Raw genomic sequence first — 13,347 nt, 5'->3', positions numbered from 1 at the left:
TGATCGAGAAGAGATCCTGGCCTTCCTCTCTGTGACAACCTTTCAAGGACTTGAAGAGCAGTATCATATCCCCCCTCGGTCTTCTCTTTTCAAGGCTAAACATGCCTAGTTCTTTCAGTCTCTCTTCGTAGGGCTTTATTTCCAGTCCCCTGATCATCTTTGTTGCCCTCCTCTGAACCCTCTCCAGCTTGTCTGCCTCCTTCTTAAAATGTGGTGCCCAGAACTGGACACAGTATTCCAGATGAGGCCTAACCAGTGCTGAGTAGAGGGGAACTAGTACTTCCCGGGCTTTGGAAGCTATGCTTCTGTTAATGCAGCCCAAAATAGCACTTGCCTTCTTTGCAGCCACATCACATTGTTGGCTCATATTCAGCTTGTGATCGACAACAATTCCAAGATCTTTCTCACTTTTAGTGTTGTTGATCCACGTATCCCCCATCTTGTAACTCTGCCTTGGGTTTCTTTTTCCTAGGTGCAGGACTTGGCATTTATCCCTATTAAATGTCATTCTGTTATTTTCTGCCCAGCGCTCCAGTCTATCCAGATCACTTTGAATTTTGTTTCTGTCTTCCAAAGTATTAGCTATCCCGCCCAATTTGGTGTCATCTGCAAATTTGATCAGCATTCCCTGCACCTCCTCCTCCAAGTCATTAATACAAATGTTGAAGAGCACTGAGCCCAGGACTGAGCCCAGCAGAACCCCGTTTGTTACCTCTCCCCAGTTTGAGAAGATCCCATTGATAAGCACTCTTTGAGTCCGATTCTGTAGCCAACTGTGGATCCACCGGAGCGTTGTTTCACCTAGCCCACTTTGAGCTAATTTGCTCATCAGGATATCATGGGGCACTTTGTCTAAAGCTTTTCTGAAGTTGAGGTATATGATGTCCACAGCATTCCCACAGTCCACAAAGGAGGTTACTTGATCAAAAAATGAGATCAGATTCATCTGGCAGGATTTGTTCTTGACAAATCCATGTTGGCTTCGAGTCATCACTGCATTGTTTTCAAGGTGCTTGCAGATGGATTGCTTTATCATCTGCTGCAGAATTTTCCCAGGGATGGCTGTCAGACTGACTGGTCTGTAGTTCCCAGGTTCCTCCTTTTTATACTTTTTGAAGATAGGGACAACATTAGCCCTCCTCCAGTCATCTGGCACTTTCCCCGTCCTCCACGATTGCTCAAAGATAATAGACAGCGGTTCGAAGAGTTCTTCTGCCAGTTCCTTTGTTACTCTAGGATGCAGTTCATCTGGCCCTGGAGATTTGAACTCATTCAAAGTAATTAGGTGTTCTTTGACCATATGCCTATTGATCTCAAGCTGCAATCCTGCTCCTTCAGCCTGTATTTCACCTTTGCCAGGGGGGTCATAGACCCCCTTTTGGGAAAAGACTGAGACAAAGTAGGAATTGAGCACCTCTGCCTTTTCTTTGTCCTCTGCTATCATTTTGCTATCCTTAATAGCTGAACCACCATTTCTTTCCTCTGTCTTTTACGATGCACGTAGCTGAAGAAAGCCTGTTTGTTGCTTTTAGCATCCCCCGCTAACCTCAGCTCGTTCTCAGCTTTAACCTTCCTGACGCCATCCCTGCAATTCTGTGCTACCTTCCTGCACTCTTCCTTTGTTGCTTAGCCTCCTTTCCACTTCCTATATGTGTCCTTTTTTGTTTTCAGGTCATCCCTAAGCTTTTTGTGAAGCCACATTGGCTTCTTCTGTTGTCTTCCACCTTTTCTTCTTCTTGGAATTGTTTGTAATTGTGCCTTGAGAATTTCCTTTTTTAAAAGCTCCCACCCATCTTGGACTCCTTTTCTCGTTAGAGTCGCTTGCCATGGGACCTTACTGATCATTGTTCTGAGTTTATTAAAATCAGCTTATTAAAATCCAGGCTACGCGTTTGACCACACTCGACTTTTGCTTTCCTTAGAACCAAGAACTCAAGTACAACATGGTCGCTTTCCCCCAGAGTTCCTGTAACTGCTACTTTAACCACTAAGTCATCTCTGTTGGTTAGGATCAAGTCAAGGATAGCAGATCGTCTAGTTCCTTCCTCTACTTTCTGTAGAAGGAAGTTATCCGCCACACAATTTCCTGGAGGGGCCATGTTTTGCAGAATTTGTCTCCCGACAAATATCAGGGAAATTGAAGGCCCCATTGCTTCCTTGAAACATTGGCTATTTGCTTTTCAAAAGTTTCATCCTCGTCTTCTCCTTGATTGGGTGGCCGGTAGTAGACTCCAACCACCAGGTTCCTTTTATTCTTTGCTCCATTTATTTTGATCCAGATGCTCTCGATGGGGCTACCAAGCTCCTCCTCCTGTATTTCTGTGCAGAGATATGTATTTTTCACATACAGTGCAACTCCACCTCCCTTTCTGTTCCTCCTGTTCTTTTTGAACAAGTTATATCCTTCAACTGCTTGGTCTGGGTCTGGTCAGTATCTGAATGGGAGATGGTCTGGGAGCCCCATGTATGGTGCCTTGAGTTCCACAGAAGAAATGTGGGATACAGGTATAACACAGATATAATTGTCCATCTGACAACATGATAAAGTATCTTAGGGTGCAATCCTATGCATGTTTAGACAGAGATACGTATTTTTCACATACAGTGCAACCCCACCTCCCTTTCTGTTCCGCCTGTTCTTTTTGAACAAGTCTGGCAGCAGTTGTTTGAACCAGCTGAAGTTTTCGAACACTCTTCTGAGGCAGCCCCACGTAGAGTGCATTACAGTAATCCAAACGGGATGTAACTAAGGCATGTGTCCCTGTGGCCAAGTCAGACATCTCAAGGAATGGGCGCAGCTGGCATACTCGCTTTAACTGTGCAAATGCACTCCTGGCCATCCAGGCTCAGGGCTGAATCCAGAAGTACATCCAAGCTGCGACCCAGTGTCTTCAGGGGGAGTGTAACCCCATCTAGCACAAGCTGTATCCCCATTCCCGATCTACCTTTCGACTGACCAGGAGCACCTCTGTCTTGTCTGGATTAAGCTTCAATTTGTTTGCCCTCATCCAGTCCATTACTGCGGCCAGACACCAGTTCAGCACCCCAACAGCTTCCTTGGAATTAGATGGAAAGGAAAAGTAGAGTTGGGTGTCATCAGCGTACTGGTGACACCGAACCCCAAAACTCTGGACAACCTCCCCCAGTGATTTCATGTATATGTTAAATAGCAGCGGGGACAAAACAGAACCCTGAGGGACTCCACAGACCAATGGCCAGGGAGTCGAACAGGAGTCCCCCAGCACCACCTTCTGGGTCCGCCCCTCCAAGAAGGAATGGAGCCACTGCAAAACAGTGCCTCCAAGTCCCATCCCAGTGCGGCGGCCCAGAAGGATACCATGGTTGATGGTATCGAAAGCTGCTGAGATGTCCAGCAGAACCAACAGGGACACACTCCCCCTGTCTAGTTCCCAGCGTAGGTCATCCATCAAGGCGACCAAAGCTGTTTCTGTCCCATAACTGGGTCTGAAGCCAGATTGAAATGGATCTAGCTAATCTGTCTCATCCAGGAATCCCTAGAGTTGGAAGGCTACCACATGCTCCAATATCTTGCCCAGAAATGGAATATTGGAGACTGGCTGATAATTATCCAATATGGTGGGGTTCAGGGAGGGCTTTTTTAACAAAGGCGCCTCCTTCAAGCAGGCTGGAACTCTGCCTTGCCTAAGGGAGGCATTAACCACTCCCCTTACCCACTCGGCCAGTCCACCTCTGGCTGCTTTTATGAGCCAGGAAGGGCAAGGATCTAGAACACACGTGGTGGCCCTCACCTCTCCCAGGATCCTGTCCACATCCTCAGGCTGTACAAATTGAAAAGTATCCAACAACACTGGACAAGCAGGGGCCAAAGTTACATCCTCTGGGTCTGTAGCAACTATGCATCCAAGTCAGAGCGAATCTGAGCGATTTTGTCTGCAACGTGCTGAGCAAAGTGTTCACAGCAGGCTGTCAAGAGGTTTAAATTATCCTTTTGCGGGCTGGTGTGTAAAAGACCCCTAACCACTCGAAACAGCTCCGCTGGACAGCTCTTTGCAGACACAATAGTGGCAGAAAAACATATTTTCTTTGCTGCCCGTATTGCCACAGAGTAGGCCTTCAAATAGGCTCCAGCTCATGTTTGATTGGATTCATTCCGAGTTTTCTGCCAACGTCGCTCTAGTCGTCTTCTCACTCGTTTCATCACTGCCAGCTCCCTAGAAAACCAGGGTGCTGGTGCAGCTCCACTTCGTGAGCGAGGACGCTCAGGAGTGATTGTGTCCACGGCCCTGGTCATTTCTCCATTCCAGAGATCGGCCAGGGCTTTGACAGAATCACCTGCCAAGGCAACAGAAAAATCCCCAAGAGCCGTCAGGAACCATTCGGATCCATCAGCCTCCTGGGGCGGACCATCTTAATCGGCCCTCCACCCCTGCAGAGGTTCCGAGTGCCAGCAAGTCTAAACCCCACCAGGTAGTGATCTGTCCATGACAACGGAACTATAGAGAGTTCCTCCACTCTCAGATCACTATCACCACATCCAGCACAGGAAATGAGGTCCAGAGTGTGCCCAGCTGCATAGGTGGGGCTAGATACCTTCTGGGACAGACCCATGGTTGTCATGGTGGACATGACGTCCTGAGCCGCTCCCAACAGGACAGCCTCAGCATGGATGTTGAAATCCCCCAGCACAACAAGCCGAGGGGTCTCCAACTCCAACCCCGAGACTACCCCGGCTAGCTCAGGAAGGGAGACTGTTGAGCAGCGGGGTGGACAGTACACCAACAGAATCCCTATTCTGTCCCGGGCACCCACCTTCAAATACATACACTCGAACCCAGCAGACTGCGGGATAGGGCACCTGGTGAGGGGGATCGAATCCCGATAGACCACTGCCACTCCACCTCCCCACCCCCCAGGTCTTGCTTGCTGCTGGACAGAGAACCCTGGAGGGCAGAGCTGAGAAAGATTACATCCCCTCTGCCCCAGCTTCATCCAGCCAGGTTTCTATAATACAAAAAGCCCTGCCAGGTGAGGTAGCCCCATGGGCCACACTGAGCCTTTCTACGTGGCATCTACTGTGCGATCATCATTCTCTACTCATGGTTGTTTACGGGTTCTTTAGATGACATCGTGACCCTCCAGTTTTGCTTCTGTTTTTAAAGAGCACTTCCAGTGAGTCTTTTTAAAGCAGGAAAAATGTGGTATTATTTTGAAAGCAAAAGAAAATGTTTTTTCCTCTTGTGTATTTGTGCTATTTTACTATACCACAGTGCCACCTAGAGGTGATGTAGAAGAAAAACAGGAAAGGCAACACTCTTCGTGTAGCTCTCAGATCTCCGTTCTGCCACGAAACCAAAATTAGATACAGTAGATTAACAGCCTCATGTAGAAAAGCTAATTAGCTCTGTGCCCAGTGAAGCCAAATAAAACAGACCAGAGAATCTTCACATAACTATATAAAGAGCTAAAAGAACAACGAAGTTTAGTGGTGAGCAAACATATGGACACAGGTGGTCGTTGCACCATGTCTGCCAGCACGCTGTTGCGTGTCCTTGCCATTTGGCAGGATGGCATGGCACGGTGCACAGAGCATACCCAGGCAGTCAAACAACCCTGGGGCAGGCTCTCTCGCTCTGGGGTAGCTGGGTCACTTTACCAAGCGGTAAGGAGAATGTTTACCACCTACCGACTGCCAGTGTGTCTCCTGGGGATCGGTGTTAGGATGTTGAGCTGCAGAGCAGGTTTCACCACACTGAGGAATTAGTCCCTGGGACAGAGAAGTAGGGGGAATGGGGAGAGGACAGTGATTGTTCTTCAAAAGGACAATGCCAAGGACACTCCCGTGTGGCGTTCTGATGCAGAGGACAATCTGGAAGCGAGGGGGCTGCTGCACGAGGAGACTTTTAACAGCCTGGACCTTTAAAAGGCAAGCTTACAGGAAAAGCGAAGCGGTACGTGTGACTAAGGAGGTGGACGCACAGAAAGCACAAAGCTGTCAGGACCACATCCAGCAAGGCAAAGGCCTGCAATGAGTCACAGTGAACGATCAGGGCTGGCTGGGAACACCAAGGAACAGGGAGCATTTTATATGTTTCTACCCCTCCTATGCAGCTACTAGCAGCCTGAGGTGCTGAGATTTAGACTGGGCCCACAAGGAGAAAGGGCCTTTTAAAAGCAACAACCGTCCCGCAGTGCTGCAGCCACAACCTGAAGAAAAAGGGTCTTTGGAGTTCTGATCCCAGGTCTGTATGTCCTGTCTAGGTGGAGGTAGATAAAGGCAGAGGCCTCTGCCAGTGTCCATGGTCTGCCCAATATCTTAACCGGCTGTTTAAAAAAAATGTCATCTCATACAGTAGCTATGATTGTGCCCAAGTGGTCAGCAAAAGGAGCGGACGGAGGGGCCTGTTTTCTTGCCCTGCGTGGCTTCCCAGCCATGGCAGGGCAGTTTTGTATGTCTACCCCCTGGCTGTGGTGTTCCAAGTGACGGGGGCTGGGGGGCTGTCCTCCTGCCAGATTCCTGCAGGACAGGGGTGAGTCTTTGCAGGGTCAGCCCCCAGGGGACTGGCACTGAGCAGAGTAAGTGACGTGGGGGCCTCTTTGGCAGGAAGGCCAAGCAGGGCATCTTCACCAGGGGCTAGATGGGGTCACAAACCAGGAGAACGGTGGAAGCCAGCTCTATTCAGTGAGCCAATTCAAGGGCACAGGGGCCGGGCAGAGCAGGGCAAGGCCAAGGCAGAGAGGGCAAGTGAGGCGCCATAAAATACCAAGTGTTTATACAGCACTTTCATTCTGAGCATTCAAAGCACCTGATGGGCATTGTCTCAATGCACAATAGTCCTGTAAGGTAGGTCAGGATGATCATTACCCCTGTATTACACAGTGGGGGGTGGGAAGGGAGAGCTGAGGCCAAGGGGGCGAGTGGTTTGTCTGACACTCAGGCAACATTTGGATTAGGGGCATTCCTGGTATGTAGCTCAGTCTCCTTGCTGCTGCTGCCCTACACCAGTCTGGATGAGGCATGCTGGACCCGGGTGTGGACAACCACACTGAAATTGGCTGGTTCACCCCTTCCCTCAGAGATTCAGTGGGCATCCTGAAAGGGGCCTCATGGCAGAGTTTCCTCACAACACTTGTCACCATGACGGTGAGAGGACGGCAGGCAACAGGCAAGGAGTGACGCCAGCGAGGTATGCAGCTGGCTGAGTTTTTTGCAGGGAGAGAGCAATTATAAATATGCCCCCTCCCCCTAGGTCTGCAGCAAGGCTGCTTCTCCCCCTGGTCTGGGGAGCAAGGCCGGCCCTGATCCACTGTGTGGGATGAACCAGGCTCCTGACGCTGAGGGAACACTGCCCTGTGCCCCCTTCCTCCTGGCTCAGCTGCGGAGGCTGCGTTTCCTGGACCCTTTTTGTATTCCAAGGACAAGCCGCCTGGAAGGGGCCTTGGCGCCCAGCCCAGTATTCCCCTGCCAGCCCCAGGGCCTTTGTGGGCCCGCTTTCTAGGCCCTGCGTCCCCGGCCTCTTGTGTTCCCTCCAGCAGAAAGGCCCCTTTGTGCCACGGGGGAGTGTGCTGCTCTCTGTGCCCGCATTGGCACAGAGCGGGGCCCAGCTGGGCAGGAAGTGACAGCCGCTCGCGGTGGGATACACAGGGTTAAATGGCACAGGCTTAACCCCCGCACTGCCAGCCTCTAGCAGCCCTGCATGCGAGGGGAGGGGAGGGGCAGGGCAGAAAAGCTGGGGCGGTGCCAACACCCCCCACCCTACCGCAGCACTCAGGGTCATAGGCGGCCTGGGTGGGAATAGCACACGGCCTTGCTGAGCCGTTGCTGCTCCTGTGAATGCCATGGTGCCAGAATGCCCTGCCCTGCGGCCGGGCCTGGAACAAAGAAGAAGGGGGCGCTTCTGCTCCTGGGGACCGCCTCCACCGCCTCCTGCCCTGCCTGGCCCTGTTTTCCCCCGGATCCAAGTGACAGAAGGCAGAGCTGCTGCAGAGAAACAGTCTGGGATGGGGAAAGGTCTGCAGGCACGCACGCACGCTTGCACGCACCTGCTGTTGCGCAGCTCCAGTACCAGTACCTCACAGGTGCTGATGGCTGCCACATCATGGGCAACGAGGGGGAGGGACCTCTAAGGGCAGCCTCCTCCGGCCTTGTGCCCTCCAGATGTGTTGGACCACAACCCCCGGGATCCCTGCCAGCCAAGTGAAGCCCAGCCTGTCTAGAGGACACAGGGCTGTCTGGGGGGCGCCCTCTGCCTAGGGCAGGACTCGCTCGGTTCAGCCCAGGCTCATTCCTGCCCCGGCTTGTCTCTCCCCCTACAGGCCTTTTCCAGAGGGCCATCATCCAAAGCGGCTCTGCGCTGTCCAGCTGGGCCGTCAACTATCAGCCGGTGAAGTACACCAGCTTGCTGGCTGACAGAGTGGGCTGCAACGTGCTGGACACTGTGGACATGGTGGACTGCCTGCGACAGAAGAGTGCCAAGGAGCTGGTGGAGCAGGACATCCAACCTGCGCGCTACCACGTGGCCTTTGGGCCGGTGATCGACGGAGACGTCATCCCAGACGACCCGGAGATCCTGATGGAGCAGGGCGAATTCCTCAACTACGACATCATGCTGGGCGTCAACCAGGGCGAGGGGCTCAAGTTCGTGGAGGGGGTCGTGGACCCAGAGGACGGCGTCTCGGGCAGCGATTTCGATTATTCTGTCTCCAACTTTGTGGACAACCTGTACGGCTACCCCGAGGGTAAAGACACACTGCGTGAGACCATCAAGTTCATGTACACAGACTGGGCTGACCGGGACAACCCCGAGACACGGCGCAAGACACTGGTGGCGCTCTTCACCGACCACCAGTGGGTGGAGCCATCTGTCGTGACGGCCGACCTGCATGCGCGGTACGGCTCCCCGACGTACTTCTACGCCTTTTACCACCACTGCCAGAGCCTCATGAAGCCGCCGTGGTCCGACGCTGCCCACGGGGACGAGGTGCCTTATGTCTTTGGGATTCCCATGATTGGCCCCACCGACCTCTTTCCCTGCAACTTCTCCAAGAATGATGTCATGCTGAGCGCCGTGGTCATGACCTACTGGACGAACTTTGCCAAGACGGGGTAGGTTTTTTCCCGGGCTGCTTCTGCTGAGTCTGTGTGGCTGGGGAGGGTGACATCTGCCTGCTGCCCCTGCCACTCAGCACCCGAGCTAAGGGTGGGGACAGGAGTGGAGTAGGGGCGAGACTGTGTCATGCACAAGCTGTGCCTGGCTCCTGCTGTGCTGTCCGGAGCTGTGCATTACAAGGATGGGCCGCTTTCAGGGCACAGTGCAGGAGGAGGGGGAGGCCATAGCTCAGCCCACCTGCTCTGCATGCCAGTGGTCCCAGGACCAACACAGGAACACAGGAATCTGCCTTAGATTGAGTCAGAGCCTTGGGCCATCCAGCCCAGTATCGTTGACACTGACCAGGAGCTGCTCTCCAGGGCCTCAGGCAAGAGTCTTTCACAGCCCTATCTGGAGATGCTGGGGATTGAACCTGGGACCTTCTGCGTGCCAAGCAGGGGCTCCGCCACTGAGCCATGGCCCTTCCCCTGACAAAAGAGGAAGCTGCCTTCTACTGAGTCAAACCCTTGGTTCATCCAGCCCGATATTGTCAACACTGACCAGCAGCAGCAGCTGCAGCAACTCTCCAGGGTTTCAGGCAGGAGTTTTCCCTGCCCTACCTGAAGATGTCGGAGATGCTCTGCCACTGAGTCATGGCCCTTCCTCAACCACCAGTGTCTCCAGTTAAAAAAATCATATCAGATGGCAGGTGCCGAGAAAGTCCCCTCTGTGCCCAAAAGCCTGGAGAGTTGCTGCTGTCAGTCAGAGTGGACAATGCTGAGCTCGTGGGTCAATAGCAGGACTGCATCATGGGCCTGTGCCCAAGAAAAGCCTCCTCTCTGCCCTCCAGTCTAGAGCACTCAAATTTAAGAGCCATGTTTCCAGGGCTTGTCATTCATATTAGCCATATGCACAACTTTGTGTGTGTGTTGTTTTTAAAGAGCTCGGTATGTCTGGTTTCTGTCTTGGTTAGCCTGGATAGATTCAGTGTGCACACTTGTGTTTCTGAGGCCTCCGGGATCAGATTACCCTCAACACCGACTTTGTTCTCTCTAGAGGGCCAGGTTGACTGAGTACAAGTTGTGAGATGCTGCTGACTGTGTTCTCTCTCTCCCTCCCTCCCGCCCTCCCTTCCCCCCGCCCTCCCTTCCCCTTTCTCTCTCAGGGACCCCAACAAGCCAGTGCCCCAGGACACCAAATTCATCCACACCAAGGCCAACCGCTTTGAAGAGGTAGCCTGGTCCAAGTACAATCCTCGTGACCAGCTCTACCTGCACATTGGCCTCAAGCCCCGGGTGCGTGACCACTACCGCGCCACCAAGGTTGCGTTTTGGAAGCATCTGGTCCCACACCTGTACAACCTGCACGACATGTTCCATTACACGTCCACCACCACCAAGGTGCCGCCACCCGACACCACCCAGAACTCGCACATCACACGCCGGCCCAACGGCAAGGCCTGGAGCACCAAGCGGCCAGCCATCTCCACCGCCTACACCAGCGAGGGCTCCCAGGAGAAGTGGAACCCAGAGCAGGATGGGGCGGGCACGCTGCTGGTCGAGAACCCCCGGGACTACTCCACGGAGCTGAGCGTCACCATTGCTGTGGGCGCCTCGTTGCTCTTCCTCAACGTTCTCGCCTTCGCTGCCCTGTACTACCGCAAGGACAAGCGCCGGCAGGACACGCATCGCCAGCCCAGCCCCCAGCGGGCCGCTGCCACCAACGACATTGGCCACACGCCTGAGGAGGGGATGCCCTCGCTGCAGGCCAACCAGAGCCGCCACGGAGACTGTGAGGCCGTGCCGGCCCACGACGCCCTCCGCCTCACCGCCTCACCCGACTACACGCTCACGCTGCGCCGCTCGCCAGATGACATCCCCCTCATGACGCCCAACACCATCACCATGATCCCCAACTCCCTGGTGGGGCTGCAGGCCCTCCACCCCTACAACACCTTTGCGGCCAGCTTCAGCAGCACGGGCCTCCCCCACTCACACTCCACCACCCGGGTATAGCTGCCCAAGCGCCCGCACTCCCACGCACACGCTCCACCCTCACCGGACCTGGTGCGGCTCGCTCTCGGGGTGCGTTGGGCCTGAGAGCGTTGGCTTTCCTTGTGCCCAGCAGCGCAGGCTGCAGGACCCATCTTGGCCGAGTGGCGCATATCCTGGCAGAGGTGGCCAGAACTGTGCTGCTCCCGCGTCGGACTCTGCACAGCGGGGGAGCGACACCCACGGGGGAGGCATCCTGGTGCCTCCCAGAGCCACTTGACCCTGCCGGAGGGACCGGAACGGGGCCCCTCGGGACAGAGTCTGCCTGACTCTCCCTCCCTACTGCTAGAGATTTACCAATCAAAGTGCCATGGAAAAAAGGCTCTTGCAGGGCCTGAGTGGCCATGTTGAGGCAGTGCTTGGTCCTGCCGGCACCATGCCTGGGGAGCACCAGGCAGGGGCATGTCTGGTACAGGGCGCCCTACGCCCCAGACCCTGGATTGCCTGGGCTTGGTGCTGGGCCCAACTGATGCTGTCTGGAGTCTCCGCCCCACCTCACACTCCTCATGTCACGGAGAAACTGTCCTGTCTGTCTCTTTCTTTTCAAAAGACATTTTTTAAGCAGATCTTTAGTTCTTTAAACACTAACGGAGGCACCGTGTTTTGTCCTTTGTAAAGATTTTAAACTAAGTGTTCTTGATAAAGCCAGTTAGACACCACACACACACGTGCGCGCATGCGCCGCACCCGCGCTGTGGCCCCTCCAGTACTGACCTGTGCCAAACGGAGAAACCAGCAGACATCCCTCGGGGCGGGCAGCGGCACAGAGCAGCCCACAAGCTCCTTTTGTATTTTTTATATGCCCTTCCGCTGCCATTCGTATCTGTATGTGTCACCCAACCAACCAACCTGTGCTCCACAGATGCCCGAAGATGATCGGGCTCCTTCTCCCTCGGCTACCATTCCTGTTGCTCTGGCCAGTGTGCCCCACTCCCCCTCTACCACCTGCTGTGCCAAGCCTCCTGTACGTCAACCCTCTTGCAGCCTGGCCAAGTCTCCCCCCCCCCTGCAGTTCCTCAACCCTGCCCTCTTCCACCTGCCAGCCAACAACCTACCCTGGCTGCCTCTGCCACATGGCCACCCCTTTTCCCGTCTTGCCTCACGCAGCAATGTCTCTTCTGTGTACACGGGTGGCCAATGGCAGGCTGTGCAGACGGGAATTGTGGGGGTAGCACACCGTAAAGGCAACGGGGCTTGGAACCCATGGAGAGAAGGGGGGCTCAGTTCACGCACAACTGGCCATCAGAGCCAAAATCCAGACATCCAGGGTAGTTATTGAATGGGGGGGGGGGTCAGCAGCATGGTGGCAACACCTGTTGGCTGAGAGAGGCAGTGGAGTGTGGGCAGCTCAAGGTTGGAGCATCAGGCTTTGTAGTTGTGGGGGTCAGGTTCAGGGGTGGGGGGGCGGAAAGGGGTTCAGGAAACAGGGTCTCATGGTGAAGGTGGCACAGCCCTGCATGGACAGGAATCAGGCCTGCTTTGCAGGGGCTGCAAAGGACTAAGAGTAGGCAGGAGCGCTACCAGAGGATCCAGCGCGCACAGTTCCGCTTGTGGGGGTGTGTGTGTGGCAGTTTGGGGCTGGGGGAGCAGGAACAGGAGCGCAAAGGGGTGGTGGCCGCAAGGGCGGAGAGGCGACCCCAAGTAGAGGCAGAGGCAGAGCGACGCCATCCAGCTTGCTTGGAGGCCTTGAAGCGTTTGCCCCAGCCTCAGTGGGTAGACGGAGCTTCTGACGGCTGGGACAGGCCGTGCCCCCCTCCTTGCCCCACCACAGCACCTCTTGAAGAGGACAGGTTCCTAGCTGGGGTGGGGGTGGGGCGGGCAGGCGGACGCAGGAGGTGAAGAGGGGTGGTTCTGGCTGAGAATGTATTTAAGTGGCCCTGTCAATCACCTGAGCAGCGGAAAGAGTTCCAAATAAACTGGAAGGGGTATTTTTAGCCGTTCTCTGTCCTGTATGCTTCTTGGGCTGTGGGCGTGGGTGGACTAGTGGTGGGAGGAGGACTGGGTCACCTGGGCATCCGAAGTGGCGGCGGCGCAACACGCCAGGGCCTGTCTGGGATTCCTGGGGGTGGGGAGCAAGGCTGGCTCCCTGGAATTGCCTCCACCCCAGGGGAGCCTGGAAGAGGATGGCATGCCCTGTGCCTTGGATGGGAAGGAGGGCAGCCCTGTTTTCCCCTCTGCGGAGATGCTCTTGACGAAGCAGAGAAGCACCACAGTCCAGCGAGAGGGTG

General features: G+C 54.6%; 1 protein-coding gene across 2 annotated transcripts in view; it reads left to right on the top strand.

Annotated features, from left to right (window-relative positions):
- Positions 1 to 13,046, top strand: part of NLGN3 (neuroligin 3) — a 33,237-nt gene extending 20,191 nt beyond the window's left edge. For both annotated transcript variants that reach the window (XM_084813300.1, XM_084813299.1), the window contains 2 exons: positions 8,296 to 9,085; positions 10,234 to 13,046. In XM_084813300.1, coding sequence (XP_084669426.1) covers positions 8,296 to 9,085; positions 10,234 to 11,083 — 1,640 coding nt within the window. In that variant the 3' untranslated portion in view covers positions 11,084 to 13,046. The remainder of the gene's footprint in view (positions 1 to 8,295; positions 9,086 to 10,233) is intronic.
- The last annotated feature ends 301 nt before the right edge of the window (positions 13,047 to 13,347 follow it).

This window comes from Heloderma suspectum, chromosome 9, assembly GCF_057233095.1.
Source record: "Heloderma suspectum isolate Gila_16-S chromosome 9, 16-S_ref, whole genome shotgun sequence".
NCBI lineage: Eukaryota > Metazoa > Chordata > Lepidosauria > Squamata > Helodermatidae > Heloderma > Heloderma suspectum.
The sequence above is the reverse complement of the archived record's forward strand: the minus strand, read 5'-3'. Positions and strand labels throughout refer to the sequence as shown.